The sequence below is a fragment of the Acomys russatus genome, chromosome 2, assembly GCF_903995435.1.
Source record: "Acomys russatus chromosome 2, mAcoRus1.1, whole genome shotgun sequence".
NCBI lineage: Eukaryota > Metazoa > Chordata > Mammalia > Rodentia > Muridae > Acomys > Acomys russatus.
This window is the reverse complement of record NC_067138.1, coordinates 43,428,621-43,453,211: the sequence shown is the minus strand read 5'-3', so window position 1 is coordinate 43,453,211 and position 24,591 is coordinate 43,428,621. Positions and strand designations below refer to the sequence as shown.

The 24,591-nt window shown below is 36.0% G+C and overlaps 1 protein-coding gene across 2 annotated transcripts in view; it reads left to right on the top strand.

Moving 5' to 3' along the window:
- Positions 1-24,591, top strand: part of Nkain3 (sodium/potassium transporting ATPase interacting 3) — a 606,811-nt gene that overhangs the window by 457,300 nt on the left and 124,920 nt on the right. For both annotated transcript variants that reach the window (XM_051160829.1, XM_051160821.1), the window contains exon 4: positions 3,802-3,999. In XM_051160829.1, the coding sequence (XP_051016786.1) occupies positions 3,802-3,999 (198 nt within the window). The remainder of the gene's footprint in view (positions 1-3,801; positions 4,000-24,591) is intronic.

The following is a 24,591-nucleotide window of genomic DNA, read 5'->3' as shown; positions in this document are numbered from 1 at the left end:
TGTAAGGATTATAAATATATATATACACAAAATATTGGGCCTCCCAATTTTATAAAACAAACACAATGGACATGAAAAGTCACATGGATTCTGATATAATATTAGTGAGAGGGTTTAATACTCTTCTCATGTTTGTAAAATTTTATTCATCATTATTATTGTGTGTTTATGCATGATGGATGGACATGGGTATGTGCTTTGGCACATGTGGAGTTCATTAACCACTTTTGAAATCAGTTCTTTCTTTCATCTTTTACATGGGTTTATTGATCAAACTCAAGTTTCTAGGTTTAAGTGACTTCTGAGCCATCTTAACCCTTGTCATTTTAGATAGATCACACAAGCTATTTTTCAAAAATTAAAATTCCAAAGTTAAACTATGACTTAATCAATGGCACTCAACAAATATCCTCAGAATATTTCACCCAACAAATATAAAATAATCTCAGCAGACCGTTGACCGGGGATGGAAGTCCAGTTGCCCTTGTTCACTCCTGGGATTTAGGCTGAGGTTGAACTTCACTGGACAAGCATTTGGTGTCTACCAGAGCGGTCTTCACCTTAGGAGCTTCCTCTTTTTAAGTACCAGAGCTTTGGCTAGCCAGTCTTAACTTTGTAGGCTCTTTGCAGATTTTCCTACCTTGTTGAGACTCCTTAGATTGTGTGAAGAGACTGATATTACATCTGATAGTTGTCTGCTAAGTGTGCCAAGGGAAGCAACAATATTGTAAAGGTAGAGGAGACATCAAACTTTGGAGATCTCCCTAGTATTTTTATTTATTTATTTATTTATTTGATTCATTCAGATTACATTTCAATTGTTATCCCCTCACTTGTACCCTCCCATTCCTCCCTCCCTCCCTCTTTCACCCTATTCTCCTCCTCTAAGTCTGTGACAGTTACCAGGAGATTGAGATAGATGCAGAGACTCCTTATTAGGATTCTAGGTGAGAGAAGTATGGGAGAATGGGGAAATAGAAGGATCCAGACGGTCCTAGAAACTACAAGAAGAGCATCATGATGGGCAGATCTGGCCCAGGGTATCTGCTCAAACTACTGCACCAACCAAGGACAATACACGCAGTAAGCATTGAACCCCTTGTCAGATCGCCCATGCATTAATCACCCCATTGAAGGGACATACACATGGATGTCAAGTTTCCTTCTAGAGCATCATAGTTTTCAGATTCTACAGTGGTGAATGTTAGATGGGTGGCTTTAGAGGATAACCATACAGGCACAAAGCTCTCAAATTCCAAGATTATTCTCAGTTGAAGTCGGCTTCAGGTCAGCCAAGGTGGAGCTGCCCTTATATATCCACTTCACGCATCACTTCCTGAGCTGAAATCCCTGCCGCCTTCCCTTTCTTGATTTTTGGTGTCCTGAATGCCTACTCTCTACAGCTGTTAGCCTAGGACTTGTGCTCGTTAAGATGGACCTCTCAGACATGTGGGTCCCAAACTCAGGCCCCCAGTGTGCATTTTAAACAATAGATCCCCTCTCAAGATGTTATGTTACTCTCTGAGACAGATCCTGTGACAAAATGAGATTCCTCTCCAGTGTTAAGCCACTCGCTAAAGGTATCAGTCTTACCAAAGCTTACAACTGGATTTGAGGCTCCTTTAGGGTGTGGCTAGAACTATAAATCTCTTCACCAGGGCTGCCTCTGTGACTTCTCGATGAGGACTTCTTTCCTGTCCTGCCACACAAATGGCAACATCTTGTGCTTGGCTTATTTCTACTCACTGTATCCACCTTCTTCTTCTGCTGTGGTTTCCACGTCCTGTACTGATATTTATATTCATACTTATATTTATATTTATTCTGTAATGACATTTATAATCATATTTGTACTATAATCATATATAAATGAGTATTTATATTTATATTTAAGATTATATTTATAGTTCCAAAGATCTTTCTTTCTACTCTTGGAGCAGAGTCCATTTTTCTCCTTCACTCATTATTTCTCTTCACCATGTCACAAACAGACAAGTGTCAAATTTACCAGTGATATTTTCCTATTGATATTTTAAAAGTTTTGGGATGCTTTTATTATTAGACATGCTCAGCCTAGGGTAAAAGTCATCTCTTTCATATGGAAAAATCTACAGTTGTTTCCACTAAGGACTCTGATAAATTTTAATTTGTAAAAATTGAGGAGTATCTTCTTTACCCTTTAGCTTGACTATCTGTACATTTTGTGAAGATGCTTGAGGAATGAAAACATAGCTCTGTTCAGGGCATGAAGCCTGATCAAAGGCTTAGTGGGGAAGATGTGAAAGAGTAAAAATGATGCTGTTCATATCGTTAAAAGTAGACTTCATAGCACCAAGTCCTCACTCTATACCTATAGTATTTTGCTAACGTAGGCCAATTAATTTGCCTATAATAACTTACTTTCTTTGCCCATTTCAGTCTCTTATGGCTTTCATAAGAAATGATCACAAATTTGTTGGCTTAAGTCACATAAATGCCTTCTCCTTCGTTTCCAGAGCTAGAAATATGACATCAGTTCCCTGGAGTTGAACCTATTGTTGGCAGTGCTGTGCACCATCTAACTTGGGAGATTACGTCCCCATTTCATCATTCTCTTTCAGGTGGCCACAGCATTTCTTGGCTGCGGCTTGTATCACTCCAGTGTTTGCTATCTATATGGTCACATTGATTTTTCCCTTTTTCTGTGTATCTCATCTCCATTCCCCCCACTTTTATATGCATATCACCCAAGTAGAGTGACACATGCTGTAATCTCAGGAAGTGGCAGCAGAAGGGTCAGAAATTCAAGGCAAATATTTTCATGCCCAGCAAGTTTGAGAACAGTCTCAGTTTGTAAGAGACTGCATCAGAGATGGAAATAAAGAGAGAAAGGAAGGAAAGAAGGAAGGAAGGAAGGAGTAAAGGAAGGAAAGAAGGCCTACACTGTACCCCTGGTATAGTCTAGGCCCACCCAGATAATCCAGTATAACATCTTGACCCCTGATCCTTAAATTTTTTACTGATACATAAGATAAAATTCAGAGATTCTAGAAATTTCACATTAATTTTAAATTATAATAAATATGTAACAGTACCTACATGAAGACTAAAGGCTACTTTCATATCAGTTGATTTCATATGCATTTATTCTCCCAATAATGATTGAAAATAATGAAGTAAGACAAAGCCTTGTCACTACAGAGTATGTGAAAAGTATTTTCTCATTATTTCCCTTAATTACTTTTATGGGATTTATCTTTTATTAGGCATTATGTTATTAAAATGGAGATGGCTTGAGTTTAGATAAAGATAGCTAGAAGTTATATGAAAGTATTGCACAATCTTACATAAGAGATGAGCATATATACATTTGGTATCTGCAGAGGATCTGAACAAATCCTCTATTCACCCCTGGAGAAGGCTAAAGTGAGTGAAATTCTCATATAACACCATCTAATGTGCAGTGAAGCACTCAGGAAATATGAATGTGGGATAATGATATCGATGATAATATCAGAACGTGAAATGTAGCAAAAAATGTTTCTATGTAAACAAAATATAACCCCCCTATTGGACTTCTGATGTGCTCTAACCATACAAGGCTAATGTTATTCAAAAGAGTATGTCTCTTCACTGAATAACTATAATTCAGTAGTGCAGACATAATATACTTAGACATTTTTGGCTTTGGCTTTTCTTTTTTTCATTTGAAATTGAGATCTTCTCAGCACTTCCACCTATTCTAAACTCTTTCCAAGGCATAGCCAAATAGCATAATGTAATGAGGTTATCTCTTTTGTTCCCTTGTCTGCTGCCATGTAGGACACAGATCTGATGACATTCAACATCTCTGTGCATCGGTCATGGTGGAGGGAACATGGACCTGGCTGTGTTCGGAGGGTGCTGCCCCCATCAGCACACGACATGATGGATGACTACACATATGTCTCAGTCACAGGCTGTGTCGTTGATTTCCAGTACCTAGAGGTCATCCACAGTGCTGTACAAATACTTCTATCTGTAAGTCTCACTTTCGTATCACTGTCTGATATGGAGTCTCATTTGTTTATACCTTGTATCTGCCACCTGGTTGGTAGTGCTTCTGATGAGCATGCAGAAAATATTAACAGTGGAAACAGCAGCAATTGTAGAGGCACTAATGATGCATACAGGCATTTTGTTTAGAACTAAGCCATTACTATGGTTTCCAACTTGAGACCCAACCTGCACTACGCAGTGAAGTAACATCATCACCATCCTAAGTGGTCCATTATCCACCGGGCATTGCAAGCTGTGCTGCTAATGTATTCTTGTGCACTTCAGCTCCAGAGGAAGGATGTAAACACTTCCAATGGCTAGCTGACCATAATGCACTCCAATCTGCACATAATCATTCCTTAAAAAAAATAAGTCCCCCAGAAACATTTCACATTTGGTGTCAGGACATAGTTCTGTAAAGCAACAAAAGAATTTATTTGTTACACCATGGAAAATGTTATGTCCAAGGAATTATGCAAGGTAATTTATTTCCATGAGAATTCTACTTATATTCTGACCATTGTGTGGAGTGGAATTAATTAAAATATGTAACATCAAGAACAACATAGACTAGTTTACATTGTTTTTGGGACAGGGTCTCACTATGTAACTCTGGCTGGCCTGGAACTCTCTATGGTAGATCAGGCTGGTCCTAAGCTCACAGACCCACCTGCCTCTGCCTCCCATGTCCAGGGATTAAAGGGCTGTGTTACCATTTCCAGATAAGTACAGCATGTCTTTGAGATCCACTAAGGATTTCATATTTTAGTAAGAGTCAAATTATAATGTGACCATTATCAATTTTATTTTATCCATAAAGTTGCTATGGCTTAACACAATGAAAAGCTTCTATCTGTAGATCTTCTTTTAAAGTTCCAGCAAGGACTTAGATTATTCAAGGTTTAACAGTCTTCCTCTATAAGTATACCATAGGCCATCATTTTCTACATAATTATATATTTTTTTATGTTTTCTATGGTCCTTCTTTAACCTAGCAGTTATAAATGAAATGTCACTAAAATATATGTGCCTAAATCTTTGCTTTAAAAATATGGAGACTGGTTTTCTCTTAAGACTTTTCAGTCTGGTTTAAAATATAAAAGAACTGCAGGGAGTAGTGGTTCATGCCTTTAATCCCAGCACTCAAAAGGCAGAGGCAGGAGGATTTCTGTGAGTTGAAGTCTAGCCTTGTCTACAAAGTGAGTTACAGAATAGCCAGCCTCCATTACACACAAAAACACCTGTCTTGAAAGGATATATATTTATATATTCTATAAATATATGTGTGAACTAACCATTTACCACATTCTAAGTTTTCTTAGTAATTTTTATGTACAAAACATGTTTCTAGACTCATATGTAAAAAATAAACTTCTTTAAAAGTTCATATTAAATTGCTAAACCAAATTGTGAAATGAAAGCGTGTTCTCTGATGCTTTATGGTGCAACAGAATGCAGGAAACAAAAGCCATTTATTTTTTGCAGAAATTAGCAAATGAAGTAACTCAAACCTCAATTCAGGGCAGGGTGAGAGAGTTGGGCTGTATCACGAAAATATACACAAAGGAAAATCTAAGGGTTGACCCCTAAATGTACTTGTCACTTATAAATGAATTCCTTAATATATTTTCGTGACCAGTCAAAGCTGCCAGTGTATTCACAGTTCTGAATCAATAATGAAGCCTTTAGAAAATAGACAAATTAGTCATTGCACTCTGAGGTTATTTGTGTAACACACTTGAAAGGTGAAATATTTAATATTTTATCTTTTTACTTAGAAATATAATGCACTCTGAATTGTTTCACGATGGTAGGAATATAGTAGATCTTCCTGATTAACAGGGACTACTTGAAGACATCTAGCAAATTTCTAATTCCTGCAACATATTGATAATCTGTCATTTACAGATATTTCTGGATCCTTATACTGTTCTTCCTATTTGTGCCTTTCTATGGATAATATTTAATTAAGTACAATAAAAGGTTAACAATAAAATCTACACTAGATTTTAGCAACCTCAGCATGTTCTCTCTCTCTCTCTCTCTCTCTCTCTCTCTCTCTCTCTCTCTCTCTCTCTCTCTCTCTCTCTCTCTCTCTCCCCTCTCTCCTTCTCAGTCTAGCCTTAAGTCAAGAACCTACATATTTCATTTACAGGAAGCACTTTATGTCTTTTCTGATTTCTCTAAGTTTTCAAAACCATTATATTTGTGCTTTGGAGTGTTATTAGTGAAAATAAAGAATGAGAACACACTCAGTGCCGTAGTATGCTGCAATTCCAACACTGCAGAGAGAAGATAGTGAAAAGAGCATGGATATATTGGACAGAAGGATAATTCATGTCACAGACTGGTTGGAAAAGAACAGTAGCAGATTTCATCAAAACAATACTCAAAATTAGGTGCAATTTAAAGTATGCCAATTGTTAATTCCTGGAGCATTCCACTTAATAATTTTAAGCAGAAATTTGCTGTAGGTGAGCAAAACTATAGATAAAATGAGACCAATTTCGTACAAATATATTATTGTTGAGGTTGATTTTTTATGTTTCTTTTCTTTTTCATAGTTGCATATGGACACTGTTATAACTCTTATGTCCTAAACTATGAACTTAGAAAATTGCTTCTGTATTCCATATTCATTGACTTGTGTGTCCTGATGACTACCATGATGCTGACCATATTTAACCCTTATCAGGGGTGGGACAGACAACAGTAAAGAGACATGAGAAAACTTTTTGATATGACACAGAATCTGGAGGTTCAGCTGCACCAAGTGTTATGTCTCTAACTACTGGATCGATAGAACCCTAGAGAGCCTAGAGAAACGAATATGATCATAGACTACTTAGATGGTATACACTATATACATTAAACATGTGTACACATACACAAAGATTGTGCGGTGAATTTGTCACGGCTTCCTCTAATTTCCGACTGCGTTACATACTTCTCTGATTGCTGTGGCGGCAGAACTAACCAAAGCAGCTTAAGGAAAATTTATTTCGGCTCACACTTCTAAAGCGGTATACAGTCTATCATAATGGTAGCAAGGTTTGTACGACTTAAGGAACATAAGGCAGCTGGTTAACTTGTGTGTACAGTCAGGAAACATAGAGGCGAAAGGAAGTGCCCAGCTTGCTTCCTCTTTTTAGTTAGTCCATGACCTCAGCCCACAGTACCACGCCATCCATATTCAAGATGGGACGTCCCTCTGCAGTTAAACCTTCCTGGAAATTTTCTCATATACACACCATATGGAGTGTCTCCTTGATAGTTCTGAGTCCTGTCAAGTTGACAGTGTAGATTACCAATCACACTCTAACTCTAGGCAACTACCTACCTACTTTTCCCTTCATTAAACTATTTATTGTGGGCATTTCTATTATAATTTGTTACCATGGGTTATTGTCTTGTACTTGCCTTCTTTCAATTAATGGCATTTTCAAGGTTCATGCCTAATTTTAATCTTTATGCCTGCTATAGACATACACAACATTGGGCCAGTTTTTCAGAACTATAATTAAAATTTATACGGCATTCACCTTCCCACTGATAAAACTCCCAGTGGAATTTCAGGAGTCCATCATGTGCCTCTCTATGCAACATCATGTACCATCTTCTAGAAACATTTGGTTTACAGGTAGCAATTTTTCATTCTTATCAAGCTACTCATTCTTGTGTATATGTAACACTGACATTGTCCAGCACTGCACGCAGCATCTCTGGTTTTAATAATTTAAAGCATGTGAATATTTAAAGATCAGATTCATTTGTATCATATTCGTAATAAGATGTACATGACAGGATTTTGTTCTGCAAGTTAAGCAGCTAGCACAGCTGTCAAAATTATCACTTCATTTCCAAACAATGAGATGCATTTTCCTAAGCTTTGATGTCTGTTATTATCCCAGACATGTTTGTGAGATTTTAAAAATTAGTACTGCTCTACTATTTTAAAATGATTTCCTAGACATTGCTAAACTCAAAAGTGAGTTATGGCATTCAGTAGACTTAAATACAGTTCCTTTTAAAACTGTATCTGACACAGAAATCCCTTAATATAGACAATCTAAAATCCTCTTAATAATTAATCAAAACAAAAATTGTGGCTATGGGGCTTTTAGTGGTATTAGAGGCAAGAAATTTAATTTTATTGACATTTTACTTAGGGTAATTTTATGTAATTCAGATGTTGGCAGACTTTCATCTTTATCTCTTTGTTAGAATACTATTAGGTTGAAAAAAACGTAGCTATCCATAACAATGAAATTATTTAAAAAACATTTACTTCCAAACAAAATTTGTGTATGTTTCAGAAAGACAAGTTTGCCATTCCACATTTTGTATTCTTTCTAAATAAGAAGTTTTGTTCATCCAAAAGCAGTAGTAGCTGCCTACTTTCTAAAACGTGCTATGATGAGAGCTTGGCTTAGGAAGCTGGAAATAAATGAACTTGAATTTGATGTTGTCCCTGCTGTAGTGTGTTTTGAATTACTGTATAAGATGATAAAAGCAGTAGCATTCCATAGTGTAAATGTACCACAGTTTCTTTATCCATTTTTCGCCTGCAGGATATCTAGGTTGTTTCCAGATTCTGTCTACTACGAATAAGGCTGCTATGAACATAGTTGAGCAAATGTCCTTGTTGTATATTGGACCATCTTTAAAAAGAAGGAAATCTTGAAATTTTCAGGCAAATATATGGAACTAGAAATTATCATCCTGAGAGAGATAACCCAGACACAGAAAGATACACATGGTATATACTCACTTATAATTGGATACTAGCCCAACATGGATGTCCTCTGAAAGTCTTCACTCAGAGGGGATTGGTACAGATGCTGGGACTTGGTTTAGGGACTCCACTTGGGAGTGGTATGGAAGAATGGGGAGATAGAAGGACCCAGAGGATCCAGGAACAATATAAAAAGACCATCAAGGCTGGGGGATCTGGACCCAGAGAAGCCTGCACAAACTGCTATGTGAACCAAGGACAATGCATGCAGTAAACCTAGACCTCCTATTCAGATCTAGCCAATGGACAGCGCATTCTCCACAGTTGTGTGGAGAGTGGAAACTGACTCTGACATGAACTCTGGTGCCCCTATTTGACCACTTCCCCTGATGGAGAGGCCCAGTGGCACTCAGACGAAAAGGAAGCAGGCTATCAGGATGAGACTTGATAGCTGTGGTCATACAGTGTGTAGGAGGTCCCCTTCTGACACAGATCTAGAGGAGGGGAATAAGGTGAAAGAGGGAGGGAGGGGGGAACAGGAAGATACAAGTGAGGGGATAACAATCAGGATGTAATCTGAATAAATTATTTTTTTAAAAGATCATGAAAGCAATAAAAATGCATAACTTCAGACATAAGATGAATATTAATTTCTAAGACTGTGCTAATTGATTTCATTACTTAATTGATTGGAGAGTAATCCCCAATATTCCATTAAAAATCACAGGAGACGGTGACACTCAAGGAAGTCATGATCCTTTGTCTAAAATGTTCTCTTGGTTAAGAATAAATGCAAGAGAATTCCACATGGAAAAAACACTACAGGAAATAAAGAAAAAGAAAAAAGAAAAAAGAAAGAAACTACGAGAGAAGTGAGCAGTCTTGGTTTGAATGATGGCTTAAAGCTGAAAAGAAAGGGTGTCTAAAATATGGGAGGTTTGAATGCCAAGCTAATAATGTGTTGTGTCCCCGGAGTTATGTATTGTCCGCACTGAGGAAAATCACTTTCAAGTCAGAGTATTAAAGCTTCTAAGAAATCCTGCTATTGGAAAGAAGTAGTCACCTAAAACAAAGAAAAAGGAAGAACTCTCCTAGATCAGGGAAGCAGAAGCCGCAGGACAGGGAGAGGAAACTGTGATTCTAGACTGAAAACAGGCCACAGTGAGGCCTATTTGTATTAGAGCCAGGAAGCCGGCTGTGAAACAGTCTCTCCTAGATATGGATGCAAAAACAAGACTAGAACAATGGTACTATAAATAGAAACATGAACATAGAAGGGAATAAATTCACGTTGGGCAACTAATTACTGCTGGGAGAGGGAGAACTCACCTCTCCCATGAGGCCCCCTCTTGGTTATCCAGTACAAAGTGCTCAGGGCTAAAACATTATACAGTCAAACAAGACAAATACACTCAGCAGGTTGTATTGATATATTTGTGCATACATATACATAAATATGTATGCATGTCACAATAATCAAAGAAAAAGAGCCTCTTATTTAAGATTAGAGAAACATGGCAGGAGTTGAAAGAAGGAAAGGGACGGGAGAAATAATACAATTCTACTTTAATTAAAATGTATACAAATTTAAAAGTAGATTAAATAATTTTAATAGATATTTGTAATGCATCTGTGGACTAGAGGACAAAATTATGGTTCTCTTTATCATTGTATTGCAGTTGTTTAAGGGATTTGGTTCATGAATGTATAGGGAAACTTTGCCTTATGTTTTTCCAAATTTTGAGAGTCTGAATTTATTGCAAAATTGAATTTCAAAAACATTGTTAAAATTTTGTTAACTTACATTCAGAATTTTAGACTCACCAAGATAGGAACGATGTTTTCTTCAAGGCTTCCGAATACAAATAGCCAAAACACTATGAATGTTATATATGTAGTATAATTCCGGATCGTTCTGTGGTTCTTCTTGCTGTAGGTAGTTTATTGATATATGTGTAATAATATAAATGTATATGTAAAAATATTTAATTAAAAAAAGAAAATGAAAAAATATGTTTGTTTTATGTTACGTATATATGTGTCTATTTTGTATGCGCAGAAGTACATCACGTGCTAGCAGTGGCCATGGAGGTTATAAGCATGTGCTAAATGCCATAGAACTTGGGTTGCAATGTTTGTGAGCGGTTATGTGGGTTCTGCTCACCGAACTCAGATCCTCTGCAAAAGCAGCCAGTGTTCGCGATCACTGAGCCATCATTTTATCCCTGAGAATACCTTTAAACTATTAAAAATCTAAGTTTCAAAACAATTTACTCAGAGAAGTGTCTTCACAAACAATAAAAAGTGTAAAGAAAACTTATGAAGTATCAGTGGAAATTGAAGTCGGGGGTAGATCCTAAGCATTGACAAGACTTACAAATGAATATGTAGGAAGTGAAGAACAAAACAGTGTTCACCTTGCATGTCAGTAAAGGTAGAGGAGGTGACATCATGGGATTTGGCAAAGAACTGGAGTGTGAGAGCAAATAACAATTATGCGAATACACTCCACTCTTGTACTTGGCATCTTAGATTCGTATGTATGCATAAAGCTATTCGCCTGCAGTAAGAAACTGCAGGAGAGAAACAAAGAGGGGGCCCATAAAAGGAAAAATCACATAATAATACTAATGCAAGTGTTTAATTTTAATTTGAGGAGTAGGATGAAAGAAAGGTCTCTAATGCTCAGGAACCTGCCTGGATATGTGCTGGGAAGCAATAACACCTATGAAACAGCCATGTGAGAACAGGGATGGATAGCTACATGTATAGTGAGATTTTGCTTGAGATGTTTTGCCTATGGCACTCTCTATTGCTTACCTTCAATTCACTTCTCCCATTTCCCCAGTATCTTTATCCTACAACACAAAATATAATTAATTTTGCTTTGCTATATTTTAATCCAAAGATACCTTAACACCTTCCTACTTACATTAGGAAAATCAGCATGTGTTTCACCAGTTACTTATGCACAGGTCTACAAAACTGAGCGGTTACCTGCAGCAATGCAAAGGTGACATGAAGGAGTTTGATAAATAGGGTCATGTGTGCATAGAGCACCTCACTCTAGCCAACTCTGTTCTTGTTAACTTGGAATATGACTCTCCACATAGGTCTGACCATCCCAGGAAATTTAGGATTCTGTTGCCTCACTTCCAACTTGATATATGTTTCCATAGTACGAGGGTGTTTTTCAGAGTGTTGAAGAGGACACGTAGCTGGGACTTCTTAGATCCTATAAAACAGGATGTTTACAGAGTTTAGGATATTTGATAGTAAACATTTGTATGTGTAACTGAGTGTCTACTGTAACTTGTTTGATTTATGTTAATGAGGTTTCAGCAAAGAAAAACATTGTTCCTTGACTTCCTTCAAATACTTATCCTGACCAAAGACTGCTCAGGTTATTAAAATGGTTTAATCAATTCTTCTCAGAGTAGCTCAGGGTGACTTCTTTTAAGATTAGACATTCTAGTTGAGACATGAATGAATTCATTTAATGAGTGATGTGAAGTATATTCCAGAATAAACAAATATTCACTAATCTGGCAAGGTTTTGGACAATAATGAGAAAAATGATCAAAAATGAAACCAGAGAAACAGATAAGGAGAAAAAGTGACAGAGCCTGTGTCTTGTAATGCAACCCTGCCAGCTCAGTACTGAGGAGGCTGAGTTGGGACTATGTGTTCATTGACAAGGAGAGGAATGTATATGGTAACCCAGATTCAGAAAGCCAAAATTAGAAGAGGAGGAGGAGGGAGGGAAAGGAGAAGAAAGAGGAGGCACAGAACTTGAGTTCGACACTAGAAAGACTACACAGGAAACTGACACCATCTGTTATTTAAGAAAGTGACACTGAAAATGCACAGAAAATGGACTGAGGAGGAGGGAAAGTAGAAGAAAACAAATACTGCAAATGAAATACAATTGTATCTTTGACTTGGTAGTAGCTGTATAAATAGAAATGCCTAGTCCTTATGGGAAGAGAGAGGAAATGATACATGTGGGAAAAGTTAGTAATGGAGTAAAGGATGCTGGTGGCTAGCAAGATGAGAGGGTCTAGGATATTTATTTACTTGTAGATTTTCTTTGTCTTTAAAAAACTGGAAAACACAAGTTGTTTGTAAATCTAGTATTAGATAATGAGAAATAATGCAAGACATACAGAAAATGTCTATATTCAGCCTAAATTTAAATGAAGTAGAAGTAGAATTTCTACTTCTACTTCCTAAATTTCTAGAAGTAGAAAGTATATCTTTTTGAATTCCATCATCTCATTGGATCAAATTAATTGTCATTTTGTAATGACTTAAAGCAATTAGTGAAGTATCAGCCACTCACACATGACCAAATCCAAAAATCACTAATAAGAAGCTGAATAATGAAAATAGCTTCTATTTAAAATTGATGTATGTAATTGAATTAAAAACCCAGAAATAAAGCCCACACACTTCGAATAATTGATTTTTTTGACAAAGATGCCAAAACCATACAAAGGAAAAAGAGAAAGCATCTTCTACAAATGGTGCTGGTTTAACTAGATGTCTACATGTAGAAAAAATACAAAGAGGTCCATATTTATGACTCTGCATTAAACTCAAGTCCAAGTGTATTAAAAACATCAACATTTTAAAAAAACCAACTAAATCTATTAGAAGAGAAAGTGGAAAAGAGCATCTAACTCATTGCCATAGGAGACATTTTCCTTCATAGAACTCTAACCTCCAAGATCAAAAATTAATAAATGGGACCTCTTGAAACTCAAAAGCTCTGTAAGGCAAAGGACACTGTCAATAGAACAAACTGACAGCCTACAGATTAGAAAAATATCCTCAACAATCCTACATCCAACAAAGGGCTAATACCCAAACTATGTAAAGAACTAAAAATATTAAACAGCAATAAACAAACAAAAGTAATCCCAATAAAAATGTGGTTTATAGAGCTGCACAGAGAATTCTCAACAGAAGAATCATGGATAGCTGAGAAGCACTTAAAGAAATGCTCAACTTCCTTAGTCATCAGAGAAATGCAAATCAAAATGACTGTGGGATTCCATCTTACACCTGTCAGAATGACTACAATCAAAAACTCAAGTGACAGCACATGATGGCGAAGGTGTGGAGAAAGGGGAACACTCCTCCATTGCTGGTAGGAGTGTAAACTTGTACAACCACTTCAGAAATCAATCCATCACTTTCTCAGGAAGTTGTGCATATCTCTAAGTCAAGACACAGTTATATCACTCCTAGGTATATACCCAAAAGTTGCTTCACCATACAACACAGACATCTGTTCAGTTATGTTCATGGAAGCTTTATTCACAATAGCCAGAAACTGGAAACACCTTAGATGTCCCTCAACCAAAGAATGGATAAAGAAATTGTGGTACATTTACACAGTAGTATACTACTCAGCTATTAAAAACAAGGAAATCATGACAATTTGCAGGCAAATTGATAGAACTAGAAAAGATCATCCTTAGTGAGATATCCCAGACCCAGAAAGACACATATGGTATGTACTTTCTTATAAGCAGATTTTAGCCTTTTTTTTTATGTTAAAAACTGTTTATTCATGCATATATAAACACATTAAAACATAGGTATGTAGGTTTCTAGTAAAGGTAAACATGCTTTATTGCTAAAACATAAATGTTTCCAAAGTAAAAGACAATATATTTGGAAATATTATAGTATAATTGTCAATATCTTTCACAATATTAATATTCTGAAATTATATATATTAAGGAAAACATAGTTAAATTGTTTTCAGGGTGGGGAAACAACATTTAGTGACTTATTATTTAGTTTCATACAGCACATAAGATATTTGTTGATAGCTTAAGAAACTACATTTTGTCTACTGACTCTGCCTTTCTGTTTTCACTCTGCTTGATTTTAATTATAACCTGATGAGAATTTTTAAGAGAATTTATAAAGCATTTACTATACCAGGCATAAGAAAATTATGCTACTGCTTTTACACCCTTACACAATCATGTAAGGTACCATAATTGTTCTTACTAGTTGCATAATGAAATAAACTAAATAAAGAAAAATTTTAAAAAAATAGTCCAATACCATCCAGTTGGGTTATTCCCTATTTAATTAACCACAAATATCATGCATTAAAAAAATAAATGTCTTTATCATTCTCATACATATAATTAGTTCCTCAGATTGTCTGTTAAGTAGTGGACTAAAATCTAGAGAATAAAAGTGTTATTTGGATAAAAGGTAGCCAGATCCACTGTGAGACCCGCTCCTTCTCCTGGTAATTGATAGACCAGGGAAACAAACAATAATTTATCACCTGCCTGCTTTATCAATAATATTGATGCCTAGCATTTATTGTATAACTGATCAATAAAGAAAAAGTCAAGAGCAAATATCTCAGCTGTTTAACTCCCCGTACAGTGAGCAGTGCAGTGAGAGCTGCATGGCCATTGTGGACACTGATACAGAAAGGAGGAAAGACATAAGAGGATTCATACTGGGACCAGGCCCTTACAACTGGACACTATAATGAGCCCAACTCTTCTCTCGTGTGTTATTTCCATAGGTCACCTTCTGCCCCCACTCGATTAAGTGCAATACCATGAGATTTTGATCAGCAATTCTTTACTTACCGAAGAAGTGGTAAAAGAGAAAATTCATAACCCTTGAAGATATTTGCTTGAGTGGCAGTTAATTAAATAAAGCTAAATAACCCAGGACACTCACTTAATATCAAATGCTTTGTGTTTCATAACATTTTAAAATAACAGGATGCTGGTAGATTATGAACTGTCAATGTTTTTAAAGCTAGTATTAACACAACATGACAGATGCTTAAAGATTTATTAGCCATTTTTGAGACATCAGCTGTGCTCATCTTTGTCTTAATGTAAACTAGAGGTATTTACTGTTGAGAAAAAGCCCTTAATCTTTAGAGGCAGACAGAAGGAAATAACCCTTTTCTTTAGCAATTATATTTGTAGCTGATAATTGTGAGGGTCATATTTCATACATTATCTTCTTTGCCAGATTAAAGTTTCAACATACTCAACAGTTTTCATTAATCTTCCTCAAATTCCATTGTAACTGCAGAATTCTGATAGACATGTATATTCACTTGCTTTTCCTGATAAGTTAAAATTATCTTTCTATTTGTGGAAACAAAATAGAGAAATAATAATTTCAGGGATATAAAAATATCTTAACATAGATGTTGATTTTTTCTAATACATAGAGTAAGAAACAAATTCAAAAGTAGTCTCTGATACTATCAATAGGAGTCACTATTATTTGGGGTGGAGGGGTTGGTGTTTACTTTTTTTTTTTTTTTTCATGGAGATTAGCATTCTTTTTTTTTTTCAATTTATTCTTGTTACATCTCAATGTTTATCCCATCCCTTGTATCCTCCCATTCCTCCCCCCCCCCATTTTCCCATTATTCCCCTCCCCTATGACTGTTCCTGAGGGGGATTACGTCCCCCTATATAGTCTCATAGGGTATCAAGTCTCTTCTTGGCTACTTGCTGTCCTTCCTCTGAGTGCCACCAGGTCTCCCCCTCCAAGGGACATGGTCAAATGTGAGGCACCAGAGTACGAGAGAAAGTGGTATCACACTCTCCACTCAACTGTGGAGAATATTCTGACCATTGGCTAGATCTGGGAAGGGGTTTAAAGTTTACCGCCTGTATTGTCCTTGGCTGGTGCCTTAGTTTGAGCGGGACCCCTGGGCCCAAATCTGCCTATCATATTGTTCTACTTGTAGATTTCTAAGACCCTCTGTATCCTTTTATTTTGCTCAACCATGTTCATAGCAGCCTTATTCATAATAGCCAGAACATGGAAACAGCCTAAATGTCCCTCAGTAGAAGAGTGGATAAAGAAACTGTGGTACATATACACTATGGAATACTACTCAGCTATTAAAAACAAGGAATTCCCGAAATTTGTGGATAAATGGATTGAGCTAGAAATGATCATAATGAGTGAGTTAACCCAGAAGCAGAAAGAATCAAATGGTATATACTCACTTATATCTGCATACTAGCCCAAGGGGCATGTCCCACAAAAGCCTTCACTTACCAGGAAACTGGGACAGAGGGGAAGGCATCCTATTGGGCCTTTGGATTTTTTAATGAAAATTTTAATATATATTTTACATATAATTTTATATTATTACACATATATAAAATAAACTACCTATGGCAAGAAGAACCATGACACAATCAAGAATTATATAAATGTTACATTCTTAGTGTTTTGACTATTTGTATTTGGCAGCCTTGAAGAAAACATCTTTCCTATCTTGATGTGTCTAAAATTCTGAGTGTGAATCAATATCTATCATTATCAACTTAAAACATCTATCTAGACCCAAAAATTCTTAACCCATAAACAACTAAGTTTAATTGTAAAATTAAACTATCTGGTCTTCAACCCCGTCAGAGATTTGAGAAGGAATAAACTTGATTACCTGAGTATATAGGGAGTACAGGTTAGTAGCTTTACAAATGACAAGATGGCAGAGACAGTTTGCTATGGAATAGGCACCCAAAACTCATTGTAATGTTGGAGCATCATCTTCAGCCTTCTAACAAAACATATCTGACAGGACTTCAAGGAAATTTGAAGTAATCCAGTCCAATTTTCCCACATCTCAAGAATTCCATCCACAGCCATCAATAGCATCTATACCATTAATGGCATGTTGATCTGGGGTCAATAGAATAAGTCAAGTGTAAGACAACACATATTGCAGATGTAAAGAACACATTTGAACACATTTTGAAAACAGTGCAAAAGGAAAAGGTAAACTATCTCCTTGATCATTTGCCTAAGATGATAAACTATATTTAAGAATAAAAATAATTTGTATAGGCTGGGTTTAAATAGAATCTTTTATTAAAACTAGTTTCACATACTCTTTTAAAAATCTTAATTTTGCTTTAATATAATTTACAATCATATATGCAACTCACACCATATTTCTTTTGGGCAATACTGGTCTATGACATCCTTGATATATATTGATTCAACCCCTGATAAAACAAATATTCATTTGCCTTCTAGTCACACTCATCCATTGTTGATTCCTATATGTGTTAAAATGATTTTGTTTGTTGATCCACAATTAATCACTTTAACACTTCCCCCCAGAAGCACTAGTTTTGCCTCCTGTGTGTCACAGAGAACCTACTTATCATTTGTATCCAGCTCTTCTGACTTGTTGCTGGAAAGTTGCTATCCAGCACAGCACAGATAAGGCATAGACTTCTACTGGAGACTGGGGAACATCTCTCTACTCCAGAAAGATGTGGCCAGGAGAGAATGCCACATTAAGGACATGTAGCAGAGACGTGATGTCTTGTTTTGGCTTATTTTGTGGGATATGACATTGTTAGACCTAGTAAAAGACAGGTATTGAAAGGTTATGGAAGTTTTGAGCCTATTTTGAACACACAGGGTCTGTGCCAACATCATTTGGGGACAGAGGGAGACTCTGGTAACAATAGTAAGTGATAAGGGATTACTTTCTTATTATAAGTATCCTCAACAAAAGACCAGGAATATTAACTTATTCTTTTTCATCTACAAATTCACACAAGTGAAATAGAATACAGTAGATTAGTTCTTTTGTGTGTTATAAATAACTTAAGATTCTGGCTCCTAATGCCTTTTCTTGTGATTAAATAGAATTCAAACCTCTAGAAAAAAATAAAAACAAACAGAAAGCCATTTGGATATTCAACAAATTCACATATTCAAAATGTTCTCAATGCAATGTGTGGTCACCCACACAGATTGAAGACATAATTTAGATTAATTCATATCAGAAAATGAAGAAAATATCATTCTGAAAATAGAAATCTTTTGGGCCCAAACCTAATACATATTTTTTATTTCTTTTACTTTCAACTTTGAGTACATGAATAATCACTAAGATTTACATTTTAGTACATAGACAATATTTTTTAACTAGAGAAAACATCTTATTACAAATAATTTTTAGTGTAAAACTAATATAAGAGAAGTTATAAAGTTCATTCCAGGTCCTAACTTGAGCATATGGGATCTGTGGACATAGTAATATGGCTCCAATTATTCAGACATACAAATTAAGAAGTGATAAGCTATACAGTGAAAAGTTTATTTAAAAATATTAGCAGATGCTCAAAGACTCCACAGGCCTTGAAACCCAACAGTTATTTTATTTCAATTGTAATCAACAATCACATATAGAATTTCTAGCTACACTGGGACAAACTATTTAGTGAGTTCTATTTATTCAATTCAGATCGTTCAACTGAGGAAAAAAATTGCAATGAATTGATGAGCTATCCGTTTCTAAAACAGCAATTAGACACTCTAGGAAATGAATGATGTTTGAAGGAATTGTCTAAAGAAAGGGCTCCCATGCCTTCTCAGCTCTATTTCAACATTCATTTTTCTCCTCCCTTCCCTTTACAACAATTCTCCGACCCTTACATGCCTCTCTCTCACCAAGCTCGAGGAGCTTCTCCATCCATCAAACCAGAAGCTACTAGAATTCTGTTATATCATTAGGCTACCCTGGACAATGAAGACTTTAGGCAAGTCCCCTAAATAGCTTGCAGACTAAGCCAAACCCTGAATGTTTTCCAAGCTTACCTTCAAGTCTTCCACCAAAGACTAGCCAGAGACTTCAGTCTGCAGTGAATTCTCCATATTAGTTTATTGATCATAAATTGACTTTAAGTGATTTATTCCTTCTAGTACTAATATCCTTGGAAAGTACAGCCCATCTCTTTGAGGATGAATAGCACTAGAACTTGGTTTTAACCAATAACAAGCAAAAAAGATGGTGAATGTCCATCCTATCATACATTAACTTGTATGGCAAAATGTTGTGTTATCCTTCTTATGATTAGTTTATTTTATATAGAACTGGGAATCTGTAAATCTGCAATGGTAAACTAAGAAGACCAAGTTCTCCAAACCTCTCTGCTAGCTGGGGGGTACATGCAGGCCCTACGTAAGTAGGGCCTAAAAACACTTAAGAAAGGGCAAGAAAATATTTTCCTACATTTTTAATGATTATACAACTCATACAAAGAATTATCTGCAGAAAGCATGTTTACAGATATTAAGTGTATCTTGGTGAATTGAGACTGCTAGACAGACTACTGACTAGGTAACTAGAAGTTATGTAGTTATCTTTGTGCATGCTTACATGTTGTATTTAGCAGGAAAAATCATGTCAGAAACTATAAATATGTTAAAAATTAAAGGAAATTATATTTAGATAATGAAAAGAAAATATGACAATGTTTCAGTTACAAAAAATTTCACTGTGTATATGTGTTTGTCTATATGTGTGTCTGTGTATACACAAGCAAATTATAGATACAGATGTTATACAAACAAATGAATATTTTAGCATCAAAAATTTTAATGGCTACAATGAGTAATTCATTGAACAGGCTTAATAATTGATGTAATGGCAGAATAAATAATTATCAAGCAGAAAAAAATGAATAAATAAATAATGCAACATGATAGATATTGGGAATAATGAAAAAGGAAGAGAGGGGCCATGTGAGATACAACAAAATAGCATAATTGTGTGAAATAACTAAAAGGGGCCAAAACTTTTAAAAGAATGAATTACGCTCAACTCATTAAGCACTGTGATATAATATGATCCTTATACTCCAGGAAAGATGTGTGAAGTAGAAAGATGCTTCTACACTATGTTATGGCCAAAAGGTTTTTAGCTATTATAGATGGTACATTCATGTTTATTGTTATACCGTCTATAATAGCTAAAACCTGGAGCCAACCCTAGATCTCCACTGACAGGTGAATGGATAAAGAAGACTAAGGAACATACATGGTGGCCTTTTATTCAACTATAAAAAAACAAAATTATAACCTTTGTAGAAAAAATGATGGGACTGAAAATCATGTTAAGTGAAATCATCCAGAAGCAAAAGTACAAATACTGCATATTTTCTCTCATATGTAGCACATGTTTATATATGTGTGACTATGTGTGACTGTTTATGAGTGTGTGCATGTGTGCATGTGTACATATGTGTGATTGTGTGTATATGTGTTCTATCTCTCTGTGTATTCACATATGTGTGATTGTGTGTGTGCATACTGCATCTGTGTGGTGTATGTGTATATGTGTGTGTGTGTGTGTGTGTGTGTGTGAGAGAGAGAGAGAGAGAGAGAGAGAGAGAGAGAGAGAGAGAAAAGTAGATTATAGGGCATTAACAGAAGAGAAAAGATCTCATAATGTAGTAAGAAGATATTAGGATACATATAAAAGTAGAATGGGGAGAACTATATAAAAAAAGAAAACTAGCAAAAGAAAAGGAGCAGTGATGGGAAAAAGGAAGGACAGTAACAGAGAGGGATAAAATAAAACATGTGGAATGCTATAATGAGATCCATTAGTTTTTGCTCTGTTTTGAAAACCAGTGGTAAAAAAATAAATACTGAAAGAACTTTTAATTAGAAGTTTTAAAATATAGTTGGATATTCAACTTCTCATGATGTTTTTTTAAACATCGTAAATGTCATATGAACACACACACACACACACACACACACACACACACACACACACACACCGAAATAGATAAATAAAAGAATACTAATAGAATGCCATAGGCATCAATCCCAGGTTTCAGAATGTATTACAGAGCTATAATAACAAAAATAACATAATATTAGCATAAAACAGACATGTTGATTAATAGAATAGTATTGACTTTTAACACAGACACTTCACAATCATCCATGTTCATTGCTGTTCTATTCATAATAGCCAGAAGTTGAAAATATGCTAGACTTCAATCAAGTAATAAATGACTAACAAAAATATGGTACATTCATTCACACAATGGAATTGAGAAAGATGTCCTTTAACAATTCAGGTCGTTTTATGCTAGATATATGAAAATCACAATTAAAAATTGCAGTTGGGAATAAATGTGTGGGATGGATAAGGGGTTAAGAACAATAGTACTTCACACTGTAGTTCAATTTCATTCTTATCCCACCTAACATTTTTAGGTCACTCTCCGGAGGGGCAGCCGGTGTGATCTTTCAGGTCCTGCCCATCCTGCCCATCCCTGTGTTCCCGGGATTGCCACCTGCTCCCAGACTGGCTAGGCTCTGCTTCACTATAGAATTACCAGAGAAGGATGCATGTCTAATTACACAGGAATATTGGAAGAAGGAAAAAAACCTACAGAGTCCATCACTAGTGATCCAGGGAATAGCAACAAAAGGGCAACAGGAAAAAAAAAAAATGGTCTTGTAATTGCATTCTGCCAAACAGCTAGATAAGCAGCCAGTAATTTTGCATTAGAATGCATGTGGCTGGCCCATTTACAATGGACTGGTAATCCCATACATATTTATTACCAAATGAAAGAAAGCAGCATAAGCTTCTACCCCTTTGAGAAAGGTCTGTAACATGCATGGTGTCAGTGAAGTATGAAAACATGGTGGTTTGGTGGCTTCTTTATTTGTCAAAGGCTTGGCTGCACTGGCACATATACCCAGGCTGAATACAGCTGTATGGAGCATGTTCTGAGGGCAAAGGTGAGCATATGCTTCAGCTGGTGACGTCTGGTGCCCACAGGACCTGAAGCAGGCTAATGTGGAAGCCACAGATTAGCAGACACAATCTTAAATGGCTGCGTAGAATGAACCCATAGAATAGAATAGAAAGAGGAGGCACAAAAAGAAGTAATTTCTGAAATCATTTTCTGTCTGTGTACACTGCAACATGTTAAACTTTCACACTGACTGAGAAATAAGCCAATTATTTATTTGAATGGAAGAGTGTCACTAGAGTAGTAACATTATTCTAATTCTGCTTGTTATGTGTGTCTGAGAGCAAATATTAAAAATATATCATGTATGGTTCTGCAAGTTAGTTTACTTCCTTGACTACTCCACAAAACATTTAGGTAGCTAATAAGAGCAAAATTAAATACATGTGACAACTGATGCTCCTTTCCATAACTGGCAACCACATAGCCATGCCATGTTAGCAACAAGACAATTTCAGTTGTGTTGTGTACTGTAGTTCAGGGGTCAACAATGCCCTATATTTGGTTCTTTAAGTAATAGAATGGAAATAATCACAAGTTAAATTTTCTCTCAAAAAATTAAATGAATAATAAGTAGACTCAATCATCTAATAACAAAGTAAAGAAAATAGTTAAAAATAAGAAAAGAAAGGTAGGGAAAGAAATCTCAAGCTTCAGGTTGAGAAATATCTATTTAAATATGATAAATATGAATATCCTTTGTAAAACCAGGACAAAGTTCAACAAATGAATATGATTATCCCTGAATTTTAATATGTTATGAGAAGTCCTCAGATGTAGCCTTGAATATTGTACTTGTTTCTTTTGCTGTGCTGTAATGATGATGAGTCCAAATAGGCTACAAACAATGACTGCATGCCTGTGTGTGTGTGTGTGTGTGTGTGTGTGTGTGTTTATAGTTTTCTCTGTGTGTGTCTATGATGTCTCTATGTATGTGTAAATGGTACTTTCATATTCCTACTAATGGTTAAAGAGGAAGATCAAAGGTTACTTGGGAGTTTGAAGATTGGGATTCTCAGAACAGGCAAAAGTTATAAATGGAATATAATCATTGTGCCCTAAACTCTGTTGTGTGTCTGGTGCCTTTCTAGGCAGGCAATGGGGTGCACAGGAAACAAAACAGACATGCACTTGCCCTCTACACACTTAAAAGGTTTATAGAAAACACAAGTGTCCTGCAGGGATAAGGAACAATTGCTGTGTTATTTTTAGCAATTTGAAACTGTCATTTATATAGGTCAAAAATGCCAAATACTCAATTTCATATACTTAAATTTTGTCAATGGAGTTTTAAACTACCTTCAATTTTGACTGTTTGGAAAATGAGTTTGTCAAGGGGATACATTTGCCTATGAGAAAAGAAGTCCTTTCAGACAAAATGGTTATTGGGGGGAAACTGAAACAGATTCCCCAGAACTACAAGAACTAGAATCAACTGACTTGCTGTTAATGGCGATATTACCCACTCCCAACCCTCACCATGGCATTGCTGCCTCCTAAGTTATCTTCTCCATACATACAACACCCCAAAGTGCATCTCAAAACTATAACCGTTGACCTCCAGCCTTCTTGGTCCACAGAGAACCAAAGGGATATTTTTGCACTTCTGGTAGAATGGATCCCATCCACACAGCTCATCTTTTGGTTCCTAGCTGAAAATCTCAGCCAGTTTAAACAGTAGCTGCCTTTCTGACTTTGATTTCAAATGGTAAGAAAATCACTTTTGACTTTGGGAATAAAATGGCTGTCGGTAGTGCTAATTCTTGAGATGAGGATGTCACAAAAAAGCACTAGAGGGCACTACCACCCCTACCCAGGAAGGTTGATATATCAGAAGATCAAGTCAATAACATTTTGTTTGTGGTTGTAAAGAACGCACTCCTATTATCATTACCCAGAATATCACAAACTTCATTAAGCCTGACATTTCTGCATTAAGTAATTCATATCAGTGCAGGAATATAAGCCCGAGGGGGAATAACCAATTAAGTTGTAACATCATGATGCCTGCTTTTATTGATTAGGTCTCCTGGGAATATAAGCAATAATTGACAGTTATTGCCTTTCTATTCATTCAAATTAACTATACTTTAATATCTGCTGTTTGACTTTTAAGATAAAAAGAGTCTCCTCAGTGAGCCTGTGAGCTCCAGCATTGGTAGCATCTGTCCCATTGTGCCATCTTTTCACTTACTTTCCTGTTGCCACTGTGAGGAGCCTCAGCACACATAA